The sequence below is a fragment of the Anarhichas minor genome, unplaced genomic scaffold, assembly GCF_050575085.1.
Source record: "Anarhichas minor isolate MPS153535 unplaced genomic scaffold, ASM5057508v1 ptg000042l, whole genome shotgun sequence".
In the NCBI taxonomy this organism is placed as follows: Eukaryota; Metazoa; Chordata; class Actinopteri; order Perciformes; family Anarhichadidae; genus Anarhichas; species Anarhichas minor.
Genome location: NW_027466488.1, coordinates 5329041 through 5354654, shown reverse-complemented (window position 1 = coordinate 5354654; position 25614 = coordinate 5329041). Strand labels below are relative to the sequence as shown.

Below are 25614 nucleotides of genomic sequence, written 5' to 3'. Positions count from 1 at the left end.
GTAAATAAATGCTAATTTAATGGATACGGTGCTAGGTTGACAATGTACTGCATTTTTAACTTTCAGAAGACAAACTCTACGGTCATACAAACATCTCAGATTATCCGATGACCTTCCATCCCACATGACATGAACATGACATTAGCCAGCTGAGTATAGTTTTAAGCTGAGTGGAAGCAATGAGGGAGCAGAAAAGGGGGATGAAGAGGATGATGGTGCTGAGTTAGGAGAAGACTTAAAGAGAAGAGGAAGCCGAACTGAAAGAGTCCGAGGGAGGTGTATAGAGTAGGTTAATGTTTCTTGGCATGTCCTCAAAACGTCTTTAAGACAACGCCTGTGTCTGCTCCCTGTTGAAGCCTGTGGGTGCCGAGGGAAGGGTGTTAATGGACCTATGCGAGGAACAGAGCGAAGGCTTGGAGAGGAGGGGGGGGAGGCATAAACGGAGAGGAGCAGTTAAGTGATTCTCAGGTCAGGTCTAATTAAAATGAGGGCTTTTCCTCAGAGGCACCAAACCGTCTTATTGAGAGAGAAAGAAAAAGGGAGGGAAAGAAAGAATTGTGCAATGCAGAATGAATTAGACAGAGACCCAGTCCTCAGGGCCTGTTTGTGTATTTGCTTATATGTTTGTTTGTATTTCATGCCTGGTCGTATATCTGCTTCCCCAAGTCTTAAATAATGCTCGGTACTAAAGATCAGAGAAAAGTCAATGTTGAAAAGAACTCGTGTAGAGAAGAAACTCTGAACTCTGAAAAACCGAACTGGGTCATTTAATATTTACTTCCATTAGCGGATCACAATGAATATTTGCAGATTGAGTAAACTAAATGCAAACAACAGGCTTATTGGATGTCCTGAACCTATTAGTAGAATGCAAAAAAATCCTTATGTTTTTCATACATCTGCCAGTGATTTGGACGCCTGCCTTGGGAATCACGATCAGATGGGAATGGATCTTTTGGAATAATATTTCAATTGAATAATTTATGCTTCCTCCCTTGGTGCACACCAGCCTCTGTTGCAATTTGGAATGAGGTGTGCTTATGGTTTTGTGCGTGTATGAGAAAGAGAGAGACGGAGGCCAGTCAGTGGCACGCGATCCGACCCTTCAGCCGAACAATATTCACAACATACACCAGATTTGCATTTATTATTTAACGGGGATTTTATCTATTCTGCAAATGTGCATGTGTGTTTGAAAAGGCCCAGCTTGTAAGGTCTCTGTGCTGAGACTTTGGGTGTGTGTGGGGGGTGAAAACATGTGCATGTTTTTTGTGTTTGTTTGTTTGTTTGTTGCGGGTACCTGCTTGATGGGACCTGCAAGTGATTCAGCTTTGCTGCACTGGCCCATGAAATTCATAAATATTGGTATTTGTTAAATCTATTGATTGAGAAAAACAAACTTCACTTAATGCCAAATCTTCTAACGGTTCCACTGAGTTGTATGGCTGGAAATGCAAATTTGTCAGTGGCATAAGGGCTCAAATGTATAGAGGATGTGCTTGTCTTGACACGGTCAAGGTTCAAAAATCATTCTAAGGAGACTGGCTGAATCAGTCGTCAATGATTTATTTTTTTTAATCCTCAAATGCCCAGGGAAAAGTAGTAGCAGTTGTGTTTGCTGTAGTCTAGTCAAAGTGCAACAAGAGAATATCTGGGGCTTTGCCAAATGTGCTGCCCACTATACTATATCAACACAATGCCGAAACGTTTCTTACAAAACGTGGAGTACTAAAGGAAAACAAAACAGGGCATATGTGCTCCTCCTGCCAGATTGAGTAAGAGTGTGGTCTGCCTGAGCTCGCCCTGGAAGTGAAGCCGTTTCATCAGTGAGCAGTGAACCCTTAACATGGTCCATGCACCGCTCAGCCCCCATCAGACTAGACTGGCCACATTGGACTCAGACCTGATTAAAGTAGCCCTAGTTGTATTCAGCTCCCATTAGAGAGAGGAAGGAAAAGAGGCTGTAACTTGCATGCCACCCCACATCCATGGGGTCTTGTGGTACTATAGGGTACGTGTAAGTGTGTTCGGAAAGGGTTCGACATTAGCATAATGGTAGTGACTGGGGAACCTTAGGCCCCATGGTGCTTATAAACTGGGTCTTCACTGTATCCTTGGCTTCTGAATCATTTTATTGTTATCTCCTAATTTTGCCTTAGGTCCTTGTACTTTTCTTCTTTAAAGAAAACAACATTATTTACAAGACTGGTTCACTGTAAAGCCTGTGCAAAGCATCTACTGCTTTTCCTCACAGTCAAGCATCATTCATTCTTTACTTTTGTTCTTTGGTTGTGTAAACATAATACTTAGACTTGTTTGTTAATAGACACTAGAAATCATGTGATGCAGCAACCAAAATAAATTTCCTAAGTGTTTCATTTAATTTATGCACTGTATTTATTTAACATTAAATAGTTAGTCACTCTGCATTTTAGCCTACACAGAACAGGGCATGTGCATTTGCAATCATGCAGACGTTTTCAAAAAGCTAGATGTTCAGTGCAATAAACAATCTACAATTGCACTGAAAACCTGTTAACATCATTGCTGAGACTTGATTAAATGGTGGCGAAAGGCAGACGTTGTCCTGTTTTTTGGGATGGTGTAATTTTAAACCAGCCAAAATGAAAAAGTCCGTTCACTTCTGTTAGTCCACAGAGAAAGTTCAAAATTGCCACAATGAGCACAAACAGCTCCATGGTCGGAGTGGTTCAAAGGTGGAATGTTGATCCGGAGCAGGAGCATCCAACTCAGGAAGGCTCTCTGCTTGGGTCCTAAAAATAACTTTCCCACACTCACTGCTCAGTGTCCTAGGGGGGTCAGGAGGAGGAGTGTGTGTATGCATTTCTCTGTGTGTCTGCTCAGTGTTTATGTATGCTATGCTGCTGTGATTTAAACACATTTGAAAACACAAATGAATGTGTCTAACAAGATGATGTGTACACTCATTTTTGGGATTGTTTTACTAAATATTTGTTATATAATTGGTTAAGTGTCTTCTTCTTGAGTTGAATGGACATACTTGTTACACATTGAGAGATATGACCAGAAAGCCTACTTTGTTTAAGGAGAGTGAAACTTATACTTTGATGTATTTGCCACTATTTGAGATCACTTATTACTGACAAATCGTTTAATGTTGTGTAAAATAGTTATTTGGTCAAAGGCCCATTGATCATGGTGATTCCATGGCTTCTGCATTTGAAATGAACACTTTATTCAGTGCAGCCAGCTAAAATCATAAACATAAAGATTTACTATCAACAACAACATTTGCAGTACGAGGTTGGCTACATCGACATATAGCACCAAATGTGTGAACACAGAAAGAGTTGCAGGCAGCAGACTTTCTACAACGTGAGACTTAAGTCTTCGGGAAGCCGATCCACATGAGGAGACAGTCTTATTGTAAGGAGTCCATCATTTCCAGACTCCTCCCAAAAGAATATGTGTGCTTACTTCATTCATTGGATTGCACAAGAAAAAGTAGACTTACAGATGCCAGCCCAGTTGGACACTGGTCAAGCATTTTTCTGAATGCTTTCTGAATGTCATCAATCCCTCAATGAGTCCTTGCGTGATGAAAACAAATTGGGTGTTTTGATCCTCTTTCTTTCTCTTTATCTCCAAGCACACCGTAAAGGCATTTGTTTCAGCTAATCACGGGAGCTACTTAACCCCTGCTCCCGTGAATATGGTTGTATTTAAAAAGGATTCACCCAACAATCAACACAGAGTTGTTTAAAGTGAGGCCATTGAGAGAAGCTGGCCGGCCACTGAATGTAGTAGTGCTCATGTATTTTATGAGGGCAAGTGTCCCTGTCCTTTAGAGTTCACAGGTGGCTATTGAAAGGCCTGGCCAGATGATGGAGGATAGTTAGGACGCACATGACGCCCTGAATAGACTTTAATTACACTCAGCAGATGAGTCAGGGGGCCATTTGAAGGACAAGCCTGCACTTCAAAAGGCAAGTTAGAGGGCAAGTTGTTGGCGCTTCATCGAATAGTTTGCGACCCCGTCTGAGAATTAAGGTGCATGTTTGAGTCAGTGGTCTTGCGTTTATGCTGCAAAAATAGAACAATTTTCTTTGTGCGTTTGTCAATGTGTGTGTGTGTGTGTGTGTGCGCGCTACCTAACATACGTGAGTGTGTGAAGGTGGGGGAGGCACTGGGTGGGAGAATACTCCAGTGTGTGGCTTAACCAAACTTTCCTTTTGTCCCTAACAATGATGAGTGATGATGAGTGACAGGGGTGTTAGGAGTGGGATCTGGGGAACAGAATGCTCCTAAGCAGTGCTCACCCAAACTCACACAAAAGGCAGCGAAAGGTCAAATCTGAGGCAAGCTTCTTATCCGCTGGCATATAATATTGCACCATGTTGTGTGTCACATAATAAGCTAAAACACGTCTCTTTGCTGTGTTCTCGCTGACTTGACAGTATTGCTTATTATGCAGTTCCACTACTATTCTTTACATCAGTTAAAGGACTTTGCAGTCTTTTCAAAGTGTACAAACTCTGTCAGTTATTGATTTTTAAAAGCAGCTCTGCTGGCAGTCTTATCACATTGAGCCCCTGAGGTACCTCTTGCCTTCTCTTTGCCCTCATTTTAAAATTTGAATAACAACAAGGTTTGCCTTGAGATACTCCGTCTCTCTCTCTCTCTCTCTCTCTCTCTCTCTCTCTCTCTCTCTCTGCATCACTTCCTTTTCTTTACCCAGCCTAACTGCATGTCAGTACATCTCACTCTAAAGCAAGTAAGAAAACATGCACAGTTGTCCTTTTGTTAGGCAAAATCCATACATTCTGCTTACACAGCCCAACTCTACACACAGAAACCCCTCCCTTTACCCCCACACACACATTATGCCCCACCGCTAGCTAGGGATGAGGAGGACTTGCGTGCAAGTGTTTCCCAGGAGGCAGTTGTAGACTGAGGGATCTGAGGCCCGCGGATGGCTTTAGATGGCGGTTAGTGAGGAACCAGTATATATATATTTTTGTTGCCTGCTCTCCTTCTACCCCTCCCCCTTTCTGAGCTCAGGCAGTGATCGTAACAGGGGGTGACAGCTCACCTCTCCCTAGCGTGCCTATAGTCCTCGGAGCGTTAGACCCCCCCGTGTAACCCCCCCCCCCCCCCCCCACACACACACACACACACACACACACACACACCACCACCACCACCCTCAAGTCCCGGAAGGCCACAAAGGTTACTCCATATGTTAGTCTGAGGATTCTTATGAATCTTTTTTTTCCCTCAGACAAGCATATTTTATGTCCAGTGTAGAAAGATTTGTATGAATGAAATCAAATCAGCTATATTTCTGCTTGATCCCCTCATCATAAATGGAGTATGGAGTCTCTGTCATTGTTTTACTTTTTTTTGCTCCGTCAGCCTCTCCCTCCTGTTCTTCTGTGTGAGTTGCGACTCAGTGGTGTGAAAAGATCCAGGGCCTGGAGTTTCACATCTATTAAAGGCTTCGTGTTTGGAGAGGGGGGTGATCTGATGGCCTGGTGTTGTCCGCTCACTTACACAGACTGTTTGTTTGGGGACGATGTGTACGCTTGCTTCATCACCCACTGTGAATTTGTGTGTGTGCGCATGCCTATACGTGTATTTGTGTGCCTGTGTTTAGCATGTATTTAATCTTGACTGTGTATCTTTATATTGCTTTTGTTTTAAGTCTCCTAAACATTGTTTCATGACTTTACTTTATTTGACAAAAAGTAAGAAAATTGTACACCTCAGCTTAATTTCTAGTTCAAAAGTTTGAATAAATTCTGTTTGTTAGTTTGCTTTGTTGGAGATATGATGGGAATATTTTATGTCTCTGTTGCAGAGATATGAAATGTGAATCACAAGCATTTACTCATATCAGAAACAACCTGCTTACCTCAACGAGAGGAAAGATCCTAATGAGCGTCCCTCTCCAGATAAATCTCATATAGGACATGAAAGTTAACAGCCTCCTTTGATGCGCATCTTTAGAAACACATTCAGCAGTCATCCTTTGAGCTTTCTGCAACAACAGAAGTCTTACAAAGAGACAAGAGAAGTAATGCACAAAATTATAATTAAATCAGCACAATGAATTCATTGCACCCCTCAACATATTACACATCTTGGTGTTTGTGTGTGTGTGTGTGTGTGTGTCTTTGAATCTTTGTTAGAGTGTTAATGCTCGTGCAAGTCTTGGATAACCGGCTAGTTGAAATTGTATAATGAGTAGTGTGTGTATTGAGAGGAGGGTTTGCGTGCTTGGATGGGCAAGGAACAGCGCACAAAAGCATGTGTAGTGGTGAATATTAGAGTAGGCTGAGTGTTAGCAAGGTCGCTCTGTGTACAGAAAGAAAGAAGTGCTTTCCCATCTCAAACTCACTCCCTCTTTCTCTCTCCCACTCACTCGGTTTCTTTTGTCCAACGCTCCCTCCCTCTACTCCTCTTTTTTTAATCATAGTGAGCTTTTTAAGAGTGTTGCTCTCTCTACATTGAGAGGCTTTAATCCAACTAAACAGCCTTCACATTCACCCTTTTCACCTCATTTGCTACCAGACACAAAGTCAGCTTGGCATCTTATAAGCTGATGCCTGTTTTAAGATGCTGTACTCATGATGAACATTCCTGCTAAATTCAACTTTGCCCCCCCCCCCCCCACACACACACACACACACACACACACACACACACACACTCCTCAAAAAAAGAGATAGGCAAGCTCATTTGGATGGTCGGGCAGAAGTGCACAGACACAGCAGCACTGCTGTGGGAATCAATCTGCGAGGTTAGAATACGCAAGATAAGTGCCATGGGGTGTGTGTGTGTGTGTGTGCGTGTGTGTGTGTGTGCAGCTTCCCGGCATCCTCTCCAAACACCCTGCAGGCTAAAGTGGAATCCCAGCCACGCCCCACATATCACCCCATGTGATGTTTGGAGACGCATCCGACACCTACTCTGGACACGACACGCACACGCCTTTTTTAAAAACACATGAGCTTTCTATCTTCTCTAAATGTGGTGTGCAAAGCGCTTCACCACTTCTGGCCTTAATGGCAGCCTACATATCAGAGAGGAAGCACTGGCCTGGTGTAATCTGACTTGTCTTAATTACAGGCAGTATCCAGTAATAGGCTGCTTCCATAGATATCAGCCATTAGAGCAGTGTCTCTGACGGGAGAGGCCTGATTGGCTACGAGGTGGGTGATAAAGAGGCCATGCCTCATTTACCTCCAATTTTTTGTTCACACATCCCTGTATTAAAGTCAAGCGTGAAGATGGCAAGGGACTGTGTTAAACTGATTTATGTGCTCTCCTATGTGGTGGTGGCTAATCTGCTCGTCCTGATTGCATTGTCAGCAATCAGTGCAGCTCTACAAGTAAATGGTTTCACTGGACGGAAGTTGATCCAGCAAAGTTTTGATGCTGTTTTTTTTTTTTCTTTATATTATTAAATGGTCCCATTTCTGGACTCATTAAAATTGATATCAGTGGAGCATTGTGACATATATTCTTTTTCCGTTGTGAGCTTATAAAAGTACCGTGCCCAGGCTTTAGGCTTGTCTGTGTGGTTTCACTTCCAAAACCTCAAACCAGCAGCTCTTGTCTGCTAATCGAACTAAACCACAACAAGTATCCTTGAGTAGACTTTACAAACTTGAACAAGAAGTTCTTTCAGCAGACCTTTACTGTTTCCTCTCAGCTCTCTGCACTTGTCTGTCTTTCTTCTCTCCCCACAAGTATACACACGCGCCCTCTCGCCGTGTGCTTTCCTCCAGGTTGAGCTTGTATGCTGTGATGTACATTGATGTAGATGATGACCAGAAGGATATTGATGATACGTTCCCAATCCTTCCATCTCCCCCATCCACTTTGCCTTTGTTAGCACCAGAATAGCATGTGATCTGATGACATGATATGTTTGAGTAATTCCACATCCATTTCAAATGCCATAAAACAAAGTCAAACCATTAAAGATAATATACCCATTATTAGTATGGAAATTAGAACTGGAATGCCATAGAGTACTGAAAGCTTGTCACTTGAGTGACAGTTAAAGACACTCCTGGTTCAGTGCACTGTATTTAAGATATGTTTGATGTTTTTCAAACTCCATATTTGGCACATTATCCTCGGTTGGCAGCTCACACCTTGTTGGTATTTAAGACAGATTTCAACGGATGTTACCGGATTGTGGCGGCGGTTGCATTTAAGGGTGCACAGCTCCCTCATAACAGGGAGGTGTCGTCTGCTGACAGATCACTGTCTGGATGAGAGAGCACAGCCAGCATCCCACCTCATTACCGTAGCAACACACCAACCGAGGGACCGACACACTGCTCGCTGTGATTAAGATGTAAATTTCCTCTAATTGGAATGTAAATTCATACATTTATATGAAGACGTCAGCTGTCAGATTGCAATATTGTGTCCTTTTTTCTCCCTGTCCCCTGTTCCCCAGGCAGGGACTAGGTGCCTGTAATCTGTATCGTACTCCCACAGCCCATCCTGGGATTTGCCGTTTGTTTAATGTCGGGGCCCATTGTCTTGCATCCAGCCCGTCATTGTAATGCTTCCCATTCATGTTTCTGTGTTTTGTTGCGGTCTGATTTGCTCTCGCTACCTGTGTTTGTTCCTCCATGCATGGATGAGCCGCCAGGGCTTCGGGGACTGGGGGGGGGACTTTGAGTCGGGGGCTGGGGTCATCGGGTGGCCGTATTTTGTGTGTGCATCGATTACTTCTGCTGAATGTTCCTCAATGCAAATAAGTCTGCCACTTTGAGAGGAAGCACATGTATCTGAAGTAATTAATTTTACCCTTGAATGCCAGCTGTGGTGTTTGTGTGACGTGTTCCAAATAGAGCTTTCCCACCAAAAAGGTGTTAATTTAGGGATTTGGCAGATGAAGTAAGTGTGTTTGCCAATGTATACGGCCCATAAAACTGTGATCTGTCGTGTTTGTCCTGCTAATTCTGAGATTGTGCCATCATGAGGGATTGTTAGATTACATTGTGATATGGCACATTAAGACCCAATCACTTTTATTTGGACTCACACTCAAATGTTACAGTATGTTTAAGTTATGTCGTAGTGTGCAGCCCTGTATATGATAAACTATTAAATTATTATGTAGTTAATCTAACTCAGCCTTGTAAATACTTTAAAGTACTTTAACACCTTTTAAACTTGCCTTTTTATGTGTATATTTTCCACATAACATCTGCTACTCTCTGGGAGAAGAAGGATCTAAGATATCAGTAGAGTATTTACATGCAGGATGTTTTATTTATATTCTGACAGTTCAAACACTTAAGACTTCAGATAGGATACTGAGCCTATTTTCACATACCGATCTTCACCAATACCTGTCTCAACAGGCCATGCTCCTGAACTGATCAGCATGTACAAAAGGATAATAACAAGATGTCACACCTGGCATACAGAAGCAAACAAAACATCATTTTCATGACTAAGCAGAAGCAACACACTTTGATAATGCCTTTCTGTAGAAATGTCTTCCATCTCTCCTTATTAGCACCACACATGTTATTTACATCAGACCACCAGTGATGTAAAAGTCACATGTATAGTAGAACTTCTTGTGATGTGACTGTTCAGACTGAGGTCACATTGCCACAGATCTGATATGTATCAGATTGGTCAGACTGTAGAAACCACACAAAAGGCTGCCTTGGTCAAGGTGTGATGCCTCAGGCACCAGTGGTCCGAGGAACGCTCTCACAATGGCAATCATTTCATCCTTCATCTCAGCAATTGCGGTGTAAACAGTTGAATTACACCAACATATTTTAACAAGAGTGTTTCCTTGCACGTTTGATTGGCCAGCACAGTGTATTGTTAGATTTTGTTGCATTGTGTCGTGGCAAAAGCTGAACTAGTTGGAACTTATTTGCTTTGGAGTCCTCGGCATCGACACACATGTGTAAGTGCTCTAGTAAAATACAAATCAATAAGAATCCAGTGCATTATCGCGAGTCGTGGTAATGTGTCACTGGCTTGTTCAAAATATGAAGGATTCATTATATGTTTAATGGTCTCAAAACTACAAAAAGTATTTATATTTACAAACAAGGACTTCATGATGAGTGAGTAAAATCATTACCGTGTGTTGTGTAAAAGACAGAACTGGCTGGCGTTCCAGTTTCCTGCCCACAGGACATGTTTTGATGAATACAAACAAAAGCAGGCCAATTTTCTTTTTGTATGTTTGTGGACAGTTTGTCATCCGGCATCTCTGGGTGTGTACTCGAGGATCCTGCATATCTCCTGTGCATTGCTCTCAGGCACAGGTAGCGTGTGAAATCTCACAGGTCACGCAAACCTTTCCACGAAGGAGTTTCACATGCAGGAATTGCAGGCGGCATTTCCTCCCTTTTTCACACGCTTTCTGAGAAAGTGTTAGTCCCGATATGTAGAAATGTGTGTGTGCCTGTAGACCTTAAAAGACAATGATGTGTTCACAGTATATCCGTGTGTGTGCGCGTGTGCGTGCGTGTGTGCGTGTGTGTGTGTGTGTGTGTGTGTGTGTGTGTGTGTGTGTGTGTGTGCGTGTGTGCGTGTGTGTATGAAGGGGGCTGCAGGGTTTGACAACAGCATGTGTAGGTGTCGTAAGGTGCAGAAAATTAAAAACACTAGAGCTCCCAGGAAGAACATCCAGGCTATATCAAGCAGGGAGGAAGAAGGGAGGATGGGAGAATGGACCCTTCTATTTTTAGGTCCAGCTGCAGGTCAAACTAGCTGAACCTGTGTAAAAAAAACAAAAAAACACAGTGGTTACTTAAAGGCCAGTACGTCTTCGCAGGCTTTGCCTTTTGTGTTGTATGTGACAGAGCCTGGGATTCCCACGCAGTCTGATTCCAGCTGAGGGTTGATTCGTGCACCAGGAATCCTGACTATGCTGCTGTCAGCATGTCAACACCACTCCACCCATCTGTGGCACCAGACGTGCCCTCCCTCCATCAAGAAGGAATCCTAATAAACCTGCTCCTTTCACTTCAATTAAATCTATCACCTCATGTTTATCTCACCAAATCAACAGCATGGAAAACTGACATGTTCCCAGCCGTTGTTTCTGTTAACCAGGAATCCGCCTCTGGTCAGGTGAACCGGTCGGCCCTGATCACGTGGGTTATTTTCATGTTTGGGATCGGTTCGTACATTCTGGTGACTGTAGAGAAGCCTATCGGAGATTACATCCTGATGCATCACTCTTACACACCACCCTCCGTGATTTACAGTTCCTCCCGTTGCCTGACATGTCTCCAGGTGTCAGAGGAGGAAGTGAATCATCTCTTTTGCCTTTGGGTGCCATTGGAAAAGTGATTCACTTACTTTACAAGTTGCTCCTTGATTGAGATTTAGAATTTCATATATTATGGATTTCTATTAATTTGAATCGTTTAAAGACATTATTAATAATGACAATTTCATACAGCCCATCACCTGCTTCTATAGTCCTCTGGCTCTTTTGCCACACAATGCCACACAACCAACCAGGCTTGGCTCACCAGAGTCACAGCACAGACATACAAGAGGAGAGTCGGGGAGGAACTGGGGGAGAGAGAGACCATTGTGTCCCCCAGGTATGACGGAGTCACTCATGCAGAAAGATCCCACATGGAGGGAGGTGGGAGAGAGGGAGGGGGTATGAAGGAACTCTTGGCTTCCTCTCCGCGTTTGTGCCCCCCCTTCCCTGAAAACACATCTGTCTTCTTTTCTCTGCCACACACCTTTTCTGCATCCTTCGCTCACCTTCTCACTCCAGGAACAGACTTTTCTCTGCTAACAGCTTTAAATGTTTTTTTTATATTTTGGGCGGCCAGGAAGTGTGTCTCGCATGTCACATTTCGTGCCACCTGCCATATTTTGTCTGACTTTCTTGGGATAAAGTTTTTTGGCTGCAAGTTCGCTCTTTTTTTTTTTAGCCAAAGTTCTTCGGCCTTCGGACACACTGCTGTTACCGTTGCCCCAAGCGGTCCGTCTTACATGCAAATATGTGTCAGCTCAACAGTGATCACCATTTTAGTCCGTGGCAGCGCTATCTCATGGCTGCATGCATTAAAACAATTCAGCCATGCCCCTCCCCCGACACAACAATCATTTGCGGATGTGTTGGGTGAAATTTAGCAAGAAATTATCATTTTCTGAATCACTTCACTCTGCTTGCTCGCTGTTTGTTTCATTCTTTCTCTTTCTCCGTCTCGTCTTTGAGCTCTTAAAAAGACTTGGAGCCCCCTGCATGTCCTTCTTTTTGCTTCCTTTCTCTGTACTTTTTTTCATCATTATCCAACAGCACTTTTCTGTGCGTGCAAATGCTTTCTGAACGGCTTCCTTTCTTCCCTTTCAGGCTGGATGTCATTGTTGCTGCCTGTGGGCTGGGTGTATTTATTTAGGGGTAATTGGTGTGTGGATGAGTGAGGTAATGAGGTGCATCCACACTTGGCTGCTCCCCTCCCTGAGAGCCTGAGACAGACGTAGCCTAGCTGGGCTCCGGCTTGAGCTGTACCACACTGCTGTTTCCTCCACACAAGCCAGAATGGCTCTTTCATACCCAGGTGGACAAACACAATCACTGGGGCTGATACCTAAATGAGGCGTCTGCTGTTTGAAGTGTGTGTGTGTGTTTGTGTTTGTGTGTGTTGTGTGTGTGTGTGTGTGTGTGTGTGTGTGTGTGTGTGTGTGTGTGTGTGTGTGTGTGTGTGTGTGTGTGTGTGTGTGTGTGTGTGTGTGTGTGTGTGTGTGTGTGTGTGTGTGTGTGTGTGTGTGTGTGCGTGCGCCCATGAGTACACTTATCCTGTTCATGTGCTTGTATTTGTGGGTGGAGAGGGAAAAAACAGCTTTTGGTTGTTGGCCTGTCTTGAGTCCTTGTTTGTCTTGCGGCTTGTGTTTGTATAAGTGATTTTCCCTGTGTGTTTGTAAGTGCATGTATATCAGGCTGAGTGGGTGTTCAATGGAGCTCAAGGAGGACCTTTGGCTCTCATAGCCCCCTGCCAATCTCCAACTGCCCCTGATGTCCTGCAGAGTTACCTAATGATTTCACTTACACCTCCCTTATCTGTCTGGCCCGTGTGGCAGCAACCGTCTGACGCTTCAGCCTTTACATGCCATTTGCTGCCTCATACCCTGTGAAATTCAATTGCACAGCTCCAACTGGTACTGGGATCTCTCTCTCTCTCTCTCTCTCTCTCTCTCTCTCTCTCTCTCTCTCTCTCTCTCTCTCTCTCTCTCTCTCTGCCATGTCCCATATTTGTAAATACAAGCAAACAAACAGTTCTACACATCACACCACATTTTTTTTTTCCATATTATCTCACAGCAACGTTGCATTTTCGTGTTAGAACACTCTAAAGTTGACTCTTCATTTCACTGCAGTGCGTTGATGACGGACTTTGAATGAGATGTAGAAGTTTTAAACTGGGCTGCCCACAGGTGTTCGGCAGATAATATTATGCATAGATTGTTTTGTTGTTATCAGGGTAATTGGTGTAGACCTGCCAGCCTTTGATAGACACACAATTACTGTATGTGATGCATAAGTGGACTCATTTTAGGGCAGGATTTTGAGTTGCTAATGGTGCATTATTCAGCTTTTGGTCTGTCCCCAAAAGTGCCGGGCCAAATCAAACACGCCGCTCCAGGATAATTGAGGCCCACTCTGCACCCCCTGCAGTGAGCAAGGCAGAACTGTAATCCCCTGACAACTCTGACTTGGCCCCAATCTGGCAGGCCGCCCATTTCCCAGCAAAACGCCTAACTCAACATCGGAGAGAATGAAGAAGCTGATAGTCACATTTGGAACGCTTTCCAATTTTGTTATTCTTTTCAACTCAACAGCGCTCTGTAGCCATCTCTGTACTTACCCTTACTTTGCTTTATTTTAAACTCTACTTCATTGAACATAATTACACTCAAACTAATATTCTTACCCATTAGTGTCCTCAAGCTTTTGTGGTTTTGAGATCAAAGGATTTTGGCAAATAAGTCCAACCACCCTGACCACAGAATGTTTCCATTTGTCTTTTAAAACTGTTGCCAGAGACTCTATCACAAAGGGAAAGGCTCAGTGATTACATAACATGTTGAGCAAAGCGAACTCGGATTGATAATTATCCATCTTGTTCGTTTTGTCAGATGCAGCTTTGTGAAGTTAGGAAGAGAATGTCATCTTTATTTTGATTGATAGTCTCTTTAATAAACCAACTTGCTAATGCAGCTCACTACCTCCAGATAAACCTTTGCGTTGATTATGATTATTCCTCCAATCAACTCTAAAACACCTTCAGGGAAAATATACATTTTAACACACCTGGACTATGACATTTACAAAAAAGTCTAAAGACATTTAATATTAAATATCATGTTTCATAAAAGACCGTGAGATAAAATAGTCTGTGTTCTTTACCATGTTGTAACAAGTCTTTAATGGATGGAGCATTAGTCTCCTTTTACTAATGTGTACATATTGAGATTTAAATTTGTATCTGTAAATGCTGTTCATCATAATGCCTTTAAAGAAGTTTTCATATTTTTTTATGTGTTATGTTTCTCGTCATTGTTTTCAAATCCAGACATTGTCTGCAGAGGATATCACATGCATTTAGCACTGTCTCTCTGATGTTTAGCTTGAGCATGCATCCTCCCCTAGGCCCTGGCTCACTGTTTTAATGGCTTTAGTAATGCTTCACAATTAACACTCAGCCAGCGCTCCAGGTTAGGTAATGGCTGGTGTGTTTCAGGCTAAATTAGAAAACACAAAACAAGAATTCCCCATCACCCACAGTGCTTCTAGGACCTAGAGGTTACGGGGGAAATGGAAGGTGGTGAATTTTTTGACAGGGCAGCCGAGGTGATGTCTCATTCCCTCTGACATCTTAAACACCCTAAAGGTGGCTTTGCCAACAGTCTACCCAGGAAGCGCCTCACCTAGCTGTGGCTAAATTTACACAACCACCTGCCCACAGGGAGCATACTGGAGAGGAGAGCAGAGGTGGAGCTGGGGTGAGGATAGAGGACAAATAGGGGAGAGAGAGAGAGAGAAGGAGGAGGTAGGAGACTGAGGTGTGTGTGGTTGTCAAAGGTCAAGTTTCACGTAGTTTGCTATTTGAATGAAGAATATTCAAGTGAGAGTTTTTACTCGAGAAGTTTCAGCATTTCTCTTTGGTGTTCTCTCCCTCTTGGCTCGGCTGTTTTCTGTTGTACTGCAAGTTTGCATCAGAGTGGAGACAGAGAATAGGTCAGATTTGAGTTTTCCAGAGTGCATTTAGGAGCTCGGTAGATTAGTGGAACGAAGCTTTCAGCCCCCAGCGATTCCTGTTCAACTCCACTGAGAGCACATCAGCTGTTTTTTCATTTATCATTTCACTGTGAAAGTCACCTTCATTTCAGAGTGTCACAAATAACAGTGGTGAGGGGCCAACGATTGGATGTGCATATACCTGAGCCCTTTGAAAGACTAAATATACAACATCTCATATGACAGGCTGTCTAATTTCCAGCAATTTTGTATTTGTTTTGTTTTTATTTTTTACTCCAATTTTACTATAATTTTACAAAATGCAAGAAGTTGGAAAGTGTTAGTTGAGAAGCTCGTCTGTGGCTGTTAGCTGTGTCTAGCTAAATGTCTAAACGTTCCCTAGCTACTATTGTTTATCACCCAAGAGATCATATATAACTGGTGGTGTAGTTTAAGACCCAGACGACATACTGAACCAATTATAAATTGTCAATATATTTCTTGATTTTGTCACATTATTGGCCCATTTTAATGAAAAAGGCAACACCGCCTTCCCTTTAGAACTGTATATTCCTCCTTTTTATGAATTCACTCAAAGGCTGCAAATGTTGAAGCTCTCAAGACGGACAGTCGAATAGAATGGTAACAATTCTAGATGCTCCCCAGTGGCAGAGTTCAGGCTGTTTGCCTGTGGGCTGATGTGGAGTGAATGGCCTTAGAGGCTCTAGGCTGGTCTATGTGTGGCCCGGCTGGTCCAAGTCAGCAGTAATGACTGGCTTTGGCCAGCATGCCTGTTAATGTGAATGGGGTTACTCTGGGCAACACCTTTTCAGCTGGGTCCTATGAAGTCCCCAGTATGGTGGTCTTTGTCCACACAAGGGCTGTCCTCTCAGCAAAAAGGGCTCCTTTTTTGTGAGGACTATCAACTGGTGATGGATTATACCCACCCCCCTTTATTCATCCGGGCAGACTAACAGACACGGATGCATGCAAACATACACACACTCTCACACATACATGCAACCACAAAGACGGCACAAGTGTTACGAACACATCGGCACATTGTCTTACACAAGTGTTTTGAAAAATGGTTAAAGTGCACACGTCTTACTTGGGTTTACTCACAACAGGTCAACATCGAATGCTTTCCATGCCGTTCATTTACATTCCCCTTCACTTCACATGTGAAGATAAATCTTCTCTTCCAGTCTTGAGTTACAGAGAAAGTGAAGTTACTCATTTTTCTTCGACTTTTCTTCAATATTTCTGTTTACTTTTTCTCCTCTCTTTTGCTGAGTGATGATGCAGAAATCCTTGTCATCCATGTGTTGGCTCGGATAGTTCCTGAAGATTTCAAGCTGTTGAACTTGAGTCCATTTCTGCTCTGTACGTCTCTCTGTATGGGTCTTGTGCCTTACAGTGCCATACAACTCTGCGCAGGACCAGTACAAGGAGGCAGGTTGGAGGTTCACAGACTTGTGGTGTGGGAGCTTTAACATCATCATGTTGATCCTGGAAATATTTTGAATGACTGTCGTAGTCGTAGTATAAGTTCTGGTGTGCCCTATTCCATCCTGGTCTTTTGCTAGCACAACAACCGACCATTCCTCACTGAGTGCGATGGCCCCCACCCCCCCTCCCAAGGGGTTTGCCACTTACCCAGGATGACACAGTAACCTCCAGACGACCTTTCGCTTTGCCAAATGTCATGCTCGTAAACTGCCTGAACTCCATCACGGCGCAAAAAGACGAGACAACGGGAGAAATAGGTTGTTCTGTTGGAAGGCATGGCTGGGTTCAGGAAACCCAGTTTGTACTGGCCGGCTTTGTGTGCGCATGTTGTAAATACCTCTGTGTGACACATGCATAAGCAAGTGGCAGTGTGTGTCTGTCTGTCTGCTTTTGTACATGGCTGTGTGCACTTGTAGACTGAGTGCAACACAGAAAAGAGAATGAATAATACATGACAAAATATCCTTGTAATGCTCTGGCTTTTATTTTTTGGTGACTGAAGCAGTACCAGAGCCAGTTAGGACAGTGATCTCAAAGGGCTATTTAGACATTTTGGGAAATGCGCTCATTCGCTTGCCATCTTGTCGTTTACCATGAGGTTGCCAGACAATCAGCGGAGACTCAAGGAAGTCACTGCTACCATACAAGAGTTACTTTTGCACAAAGTCCCTAAAAACAATCCAACTTGTTTTTTACACTTTGTTTTTTGGGATTAAACAAACGAGGTATAAAGAGTCAAGTAGTTGACTTTGGAGTTTGGTAGGCAGATTTTATTGCCCTCGGAAATAGCTAGGCTAGCTGTTTCACCCTGTTTCCAGTCTTTATGCTAAGCTAAGTGGTTGCTTGATCAAGCTTCCTATTGAAGGACAGATACCAAGAGTGGTATTGATCTTCTCACCTAACGCTGCATGTAAGCAAAGAAGCTTCTGTCCTAAAATTGTCCAAGTATATGTCGTCAGTTGATTTCCCATACATGTGTTATGATAATTTCATCAAAAACCTAAACGTTTAAAGTGGCTTGAACTTGATGATAATGAAGAATTGGGCCCCATTGCCTATAGACAGTTGAATAGAGGATTAAGGTATAACCTCGTGCTGTTTTTATGGTTCAAAAATGAATGGATATTTAGATATTTTATCCCATGTGCAATTGTTATAGCAGGGCATCTATGTAGCACTAGAAAACCTGCTTTTACCAAAAGTGTCAGTGGTGTTTTAACCTGAGGACATGTATATCAGAGTCATGGTTTGAGGCGCAAAATGTTTGTGGGGTGGAGGGCACAAGAGGTCCCCCAGATATGCTGTCATAACTCATGCAGCCGCGCTCTTTGCTATGGGCCTATCTGTAGTGAAGGCAGCACTTAGACATGTTTGTACTCTATGCCCTACATCCCCCTCCCTTTCTCCCCAGGCACCATGTCACTCCAGGGGTGGACCAGTACTCCCTGACTGTGCCCAAGTCCATAACACCAACTAACCCCCCCCCCTCCTTACTCCCCACCACCACTGGGGTCAATGTGCCCTCGCCCCCTCACCCTACAACGCCTACGGTCCATACCAACACTGCCCTCCAAAGAGAAACAAAACCAAACTGAAAAGAGACAAAATGGCCCCACGCTGCTTCCCCTGTCAAAGCTCTTGACAGGCCCGCACAGAGGCCCCCCCAGAGGAGGGCTCAGTTGAAGATGATGACGATGGAGATAACAAGTCAAGTTGTTGTGTTACAGCGCAGTTACACTTTGGCCCTTGTTTGTCCATTTGGTTATTCAGACGCATCGCAGAGCGAACTGATTCCAAAGCATGTCATGTTTAGTAACATGACAGATACTATCAAATGCTGTTTTACATCGGCCTGTGGAGCATGAAGGGCAAGTGAGGAGCTAAGAGAACAGGAATAAACATTCCATTAGGTATTAAAAAACCTTGAAATATTGTCAGCTAATCCATTTCCTGCTTGGACATGCTCACTTTTAATGAAATGCAGTCAGTTATTCGTCCCTTCCCATTCTCCCAGTGTTTGGGAATATAATTACACTCAAAATGCTTACTCATCCTTCTGCCTGCCTGCTGCCTACTCTGTCAGATGCATTAGCCATGAAGCAGAAGAGATGGCGAGCCTGTGTCTGTATCTGTCTATATGTCTATCTGTCAGTCCGCCTGACTGTCTGTATGCCTGCCTCTCAGATTATCCTGGATCAGGCAGCAGGTGACATGGCGAGCAGGTGACCATCACCCAATTACCAAAAAAGAAACCCGAGATGAGCTCCAGTGTAGCTTACATTTGTCTCTTTCTTCTCCTGTCACTCATAAACTCTTTTTACGCCGCTTTTACTCACTAAACATTTACGTTTACATTAGTTGCATGTCAAGAGGACAGAAAATGTACACTTCCTTACATGTCATGTCAAATTTTATATTTGCGAATTCAGCTGATGCTGAATTGTTTGAATACGTTTAAATTCCTTATTCTGCAGTTTGCCCTACTAATAGTAGTAATAGTAATGCTGCAGGGAGATCGTTCAAAGTGCCCTGACAAAAAAAATAAACGTCCGGACATTTATTCGACAAAAGAATACTCACCTGATGTATGATGAATGAAATCAAATCTGTTAAACAAAACACAATAAAAAAGTCCATGGGATAAAATACTTCCCCAGTCAACAGGGCAAGGTCACGGATCAGGTTGCACTCTTTGTTACAACAAAAGAAGAGGAAGGAAGAGCTTCTTCTCAGCTTTTGTTAGGTGGAGGTGGGCTAGAATTACCAAAGTGATGGGATTTATGCTGGGTTGTTTCTGCTTTTTTTTTGCTGGTATACGGTAGCGGAGGTTTTCTGTGAAATATCCAGCGTAAATGTGATGATAGTTTGCTTCCCCCAATAGAAACTGACATCACTCCATTATGTGGGTTTTGTTTTGCTGAAGTTAAAACCTATAGGAACTGTCCTATAGCTTCAGCAAATGATTTCCCACACAATGCAGTGTAACTTTAGAGGTGCGAGGGATTACGGCACTGGGAGGTGATTTAGCTTTGGTTTAGTGACTGGAAAGACCAGCAAGTCTGGGAAATTTCTACCTATTTGGTTCTGCTACCATTTTGACCCTTGGCTGGTTGAAGAAATGGGACTGGAAATGGAGGACATTGACCTGGTGTCATGGACAGACGTGCACATTAGTTTACAGTGGATGCACTGCAGCTGTGCTGCTCAGGGAAATTGAATTGGCAAAAGGTATCACCTCTAATGTGACCACTGTCCATGAATACTGGACTTGTGGTATATAAATCCATTCAAACTGTATTTTTTTAATATCAGTGTTCTGCATCAATACGATAACTGGAATTTCTTATTCATGCATTCTCAGCATATAGCCAGATTGCTTTGTCGACATTTCCTCTGTGATTGTTATGACTTTAGCTTAGTGATACAATGTTCGGTTTTGTCATTTCACTGACTTAATAGAGCTTACAACAAACAGGACCAAATTATAACAGTGATTGTGTTAAGTAGGTGTTTATGGTAAATATCGTGTCGCTTCTATGAGCATGTTCCAACATCGGCTAATCTGATTGGAACAGCCAGACCGGTCGTCCTGAGTTCCACCAAGGTGTTAGGTTTCCCATAGTTTTAAGCTGTACAGTGACACGGGCCGTTTGAAAGTGTGGCTCAAACTCTATGGAAGAAATGACTCGTTAAATTAGCAGCTAATACTCAAGTCATTAGCAAGCCGTTAACACCAGTGGAATGCCTTTGATGGGGCTGCTTTGTGTGAGTAGGTCCTCTTTAAGCTCCAGTTGGAAATATTGGTCTGTTTGCACTTACGTAACTTTGTTACACTCACAACTATAAAATGAACATAAAAAAGTGATTTGGTGCTTTTTCTGAGCTATAAAACAACAATGTGACATTCACAAGCAACCACCGCTGTATGTGGAGATTGTGAGCGACAGCGTGAAGCGCCATATTCCTTAAGAACCGGGTCTTTGGGGTGTTTAGTAAGCTGAGGGGAATTGTCCATTGTGGGGTGATATTAGTAACCCTCTTAGGCAAAGCTAGTCTGTGGGCCGGCCCCGAGGGCTCATTTCAAGTGCTTAGCACTCGTTTGGAGCTTTGTCACCCCTCGCCCTGCTGCCAGCATGGCCCCAGCCCCTCTGGCTGTGGAGCGGAGCTCAACCACAGACCTTCACCCCTGCCCGCCACTAGGGAGGGAACACTAACATCACATTTCTAAAACACACTCGCACTAACATTATGGCACACATCCATTTTTTTTTTAACAACACCCCCCCCCCCCCCCCCCCACCTCCACCGATGCACCCCAGCCAATGGTCTATTTTCCCGCCGTCTACTCCCATCCAACACCCCCCCGTCTCTTATTTTTTTCCTCTTTCTCCACCCTCGTGAAGGTTGCCAGGCAGCAGAGAAAGACTTCACACACACATACACCCCACTATGCCTCTGAGGGTTTTCCGGATGTCCTTGTTTACATCATGGAGTGTGCGGGTCGTGGGGAAGCAGACTCAGAGCCTCCCTGGTTATGTCTGTCTAAGTCCTACACTGACCTCCGTTCATTTGGTGGCAATGCAAATGTTCATGGCAGCCCCTCCGTTGGCTACCCTCACATATTTGGGTGCACATTTTAAAAATAGGGGTGAAAATGACTTAAAATGTTTGTATTGGATCTTCAATAAGCTAACTTAGTTAAAGTTAGCAAAAGTAGTTTATTTGGACTGTCGAACTGAATATAAAGAATGTTTTCATGGCCCTGATAATCAATAACAGTTATCAGCTCTAGTATTGTCTGTCACTGATGTGCAGGGTGGTTGCTAACTGTTACTATTCTCCCTTTTCCCCTCTGTGTTTCAAACCGATCGATTGGTTTTGTCTGCTCCTCCCTCCAACTTTCATGTTAGCATTGATTGTTCTCATCTGCCCCTGAACTCAAAGGTTAGAGTAGCTGAGCCGCACTTCTGGATTGCTTTGACCTTCGCTCTGCACATGCTCAGTGGGTTTACAGAGCTCAGAGCCAAACAGACGCGGTGTAGCCAGGCCCATGGGTGCGTGACAGCAAGACAACGGTGTGATGTCTTTTTTTTTCTTTTTTTTTACTCACCCACTGAGGGTGATGTATATGTGATTGATTTTTCTCTCTCTACCGTGTTTCCGCTGCAGTGCACTAAGCAGTACTGAGTCCAGGCTTGATCAATGCATTGTTTTTCTTTTTCAATCACACTTGAGTGAGCTGAAGACACGAAAGGTTACACAGGTGAGGTTTGGCAGGGGTGGAAGTTGGAGCTTCTGGAGGCCCCCTCAAGGCCAATATATGAGTTTGCATGGATGTTTGTGTGTGTGTGTGTGTGTGTGTGTGTGTGTGTGTGTGTGTGTGTGTGTGTGTGAGAGACAGAGAGAGAAAGAGAAAGGGGGAGGGAGTCAGAGAGAAAGTTATACAGAGAGAAGTTTATCTAATTCATCATGTGTCTTTCACCGACTGATCATTCTTCTTGCGGTGTCAAAAGAGTTAGTTTATGCTCATGATGTATCTGTGTTTTCTCGCAGTGGTATTTTCCGTCTGTGCCTCTATAAGTCCTGTGTAACCTTACCTTTACCATCTTACATTAAATTATAGGTCTTTCACAGTGTCTCAGGGCTCACCTGCCCTAGATAATCTGCAGGGCTGCATGTAGACTTCTCCTCTTGTTTCCTCTACTTGCTTGACAAACGGTCTTCTGACACACACACACACACACACACACACAAAGGAAATGCATTGAACAGAAAAGAGACCACTTGATGCACCTCTGACCTTTTAGCCACAGTAGCCACAGCACAAGGCTTCATATCAGACATGAACATCAGTGATGTAAAAACATTTTCAGTTCAGACTGAGACGTTTGAGTGCTCCTAAAAAAACTGTATTAGTCCAAGGGAGGAAGTAGTCTATCCTAGAGAGGTAAAGAGTGCTGCGTAGTCCTGAATTATCTCTTAGTAATGACGCTGTTAAACCCTGCGCCCAAACACCTAGTCATTAAGAAAAAGATAAGTATCTGTGGGAGTGGAAGGGCTCTCCTAAAGCTGCATGTCTTGAGGGGGGAAGTTTTAGAGGGGTGGGGTGGGGTGGGAGCGCAGGCTTTGACCAGTGGGTGTCAGATGTCATGGCAGATTCTTTCAGGGGCAAATTACAGGGTTTAACTTCTCTTGTACCCGGGATGCCTGTATTCTGATTTAACTTCCTCGATAGACACTCGAGCAACGTGCTGCTCAACACCATTGTTGGGCGCACACTTGGCTCTGGAGATACTTCACCTCCTCTCACGCTCTCAGCACCTCTTCAAGACTTTGTTCATGGAGTGCCATTGGGAGCCTTTTCCTGCGGCTTCTTGAGAGAGCAGAGCAGCGTAGCCCCTCTTAAGGTTTGTAGTAGTTAGCGTGTTGGTGTTAGGGGGCTTTACATGAGTGGCCCTCATTAACCTCTTAGCGTCTTTGTGCTTCGAGTTGGCACAGGGCTGCTCCGTAGATAAGCTTTGCTATGAAACGGCTAAAAGACTTGATCCGAATGACTCTGGTATTAGCTGAACATAATCATCTGTGTTGCAAACACAGCGAATCAACACAAGTGCAAACACATCCAGATTTTGCATGCACATCTGCGTCTGAACACACCTCACCTCATAAACGCATGCTGTTGTGTCCTACACAACTTCTCAAAACACCCCTACCTCACACACTCTCACACACAGACATATTCCCTGTGAGCTGTAACAGACCTAAAGCTCTCTGAAGCATTTAGCAGCATGCTAGCAGGTTTACTCCTCCATGCCAGTGCTGAGGGGAGTGCTGAAGCATCTAATGCAATTTCAACCCAACATGGCTCTCTGTGAATAAACATCACTGAAGTGTACCATCTACTGTATGTTGATCCACTGTAGTGCTTTCTTTTGGTGATCTAATACTCTGCCCCCCTCCCTCTCTTCTCTCTCTCTCTCTCTCTCTCTCTCTCTCTCTCTCTCTCTGACTTCTGTAGAGACTGCATTTGCCTCCAGACTTGTCTGAGACGGTGAGTCGTGTGAGCAGGGGGGAGCTGGCAGGAGCGGCCACGGTGGCCTCAGCCTGTGGCTCCGGCAGTTCCGGCAACAAACACCTGGACTTCTAGTGTGCTCCCACACAGTCGCCAAGGGCAACCAACACCTGGAACGCCGCGGCGTTGTCCTCTTTACCATGGCGACCAGGTTGTTCCCTCGCCCACGTAATGTCAACCTCGATAACCCTGCAAGCCATTACCACCTGCCAACTGTCCCAGCCAGGGGTGAAGATCTAAACATCAACTATATGTCAAGTCCTTTTTTATACAAACATGCAGTACACTCACAAGTTGACATTCTGCTATGAGAAGTTCATTTAACTTGTATGATTGGCCGAGGTTGAATTCCTACAGTTTGCTTTTTTTCCCACTGTAAGTTGCAAAATTGTGAGCCATAAGGTATTTTCTAGATGTTTTATCAAGGTATATGATTGGCAGGGTGACTAGTACTTAACCCAATTAAAATCCAAGATGGAGGGATTATTCAAAGGTGTATTCGGGGCATTAATATAGGAACAATGTAAAGATATAGTGGAGCAGAGAGCGAAGTCCCACTCCCTTCGTGTTTGTTGTAATACAAGCTTCTCTGTGCTTTGTTTACGTAGCCTGGCCGGCCGCTCGTGCATTTTTAGTGCATGCGAGTCTCTCTGTGGTACCCAGCTGGCTTGCTAATGGCCGCCGCTCTTCACTGCGCTCATACGGGCGGTTACCGCGCTGTCAGCTGCTAGCCGCCGACTCAGCCATCTTAATGTGTAGAGCCTGTGGAGGCAATAGATATACTCTGAATTCTGTATTGAGCATCTTTAAGATTTGGTACATTTTTTTTTTTTTTTGTTGTTCTCTGTCTCTGAGGATTTCACTTACAAGTAAAGTGTCATCATGAAATATTTTTTTAGTCTACACAGACTCTCACTCTTGGCAAACATTAAATAATTTAACTGCATTCTCCCTCGCTTCGAGCGTACTGTACAAACAAAGGTGGCCTCTCCTGACTAGCTCCTCTTTGTAGAACAGTTTTTTTTTCTTGGAAAATGCAAAAAAATGTGCTTTTGTTTAGTTAAATAAAAGCAAATAAATACACAACATATGGTCTTTATTTATGTTTTTTTTTTTTACTTTATTGTGTGTCAACACCAGCTCTGAAGGGGAAGTTGACTATCTGTGAGACTGTGAGAGGATGTAAAGAGAGTGTGTTATGAATCTCTGGTCTGCCTCACTGGTTTCAGGTTGGAACAGGGATGCTTCCATCTGACCCTGAGACTCTGCCGGTGAGTGACGTCTACCTCCAGTGAGCTTGAGAGCTGAGCGGGAAAATGTGGGCAGAGGGTAGGAGAGCTGGATTTGGGTGCAGGCTTCACACCTCATCAGGCGTGTTTGCTGGATGAGCTGCTTTGCCATGACAAGTCCAAAAGAACAAATTAGGTCAAACGGTGACATGGAGAAACAGAGGGGGAAAAAAACAACATGAAAAATTAAATGTTTCATTTTTGTTTTCCTCAGTCTGCCGCTGATGCCAGTTTGAATAATTTTGCCTGTGAAAACTGGCAGTATTGGTAAGCATCTGCAACACGTGTTGGGAGAGGGTAGTGCTACCTGACAGTTTCATGCATGAATGGAGTGCTCTTATATCGGGTATATGAGAGAGAGAGAGAGATGACATATACACAGGTCACTTATACAGGTGAAGCAGAGCTTGAGTTGTCAAGATAAAAACTGTTTTGCAAGTTATTGTTGTGAAGGAGTTGACATTTTCAGCATACACTTTTAGGGTATAGCT

General features: G+C 43.7%; 1 protein-coding gene across 1 annotated transcript in view; it reads left to right on the top strand.

The window, feature by feature from the left end:
• elp4 (elongator acetyltransferase complex subunit 4) overlaps nt 1-24920 on the top strand; it is a 50917-nt gene extending 25997 nt beyond the window's left edge. The window contains exon 10 of the mRNA XM_076110223.1: nt 23781-24920. Coding sequence (XP_075966338.1) covers nt 23781-23909 — 129 coding nt within the window. The 3' untranslated portion in view covers nt 23910-24920. The remainder of the gene's footprint in view (nt 1-23780) is intronic.
• Nucleotides 24921-25614: the final 694 nt, after the last annotated feature.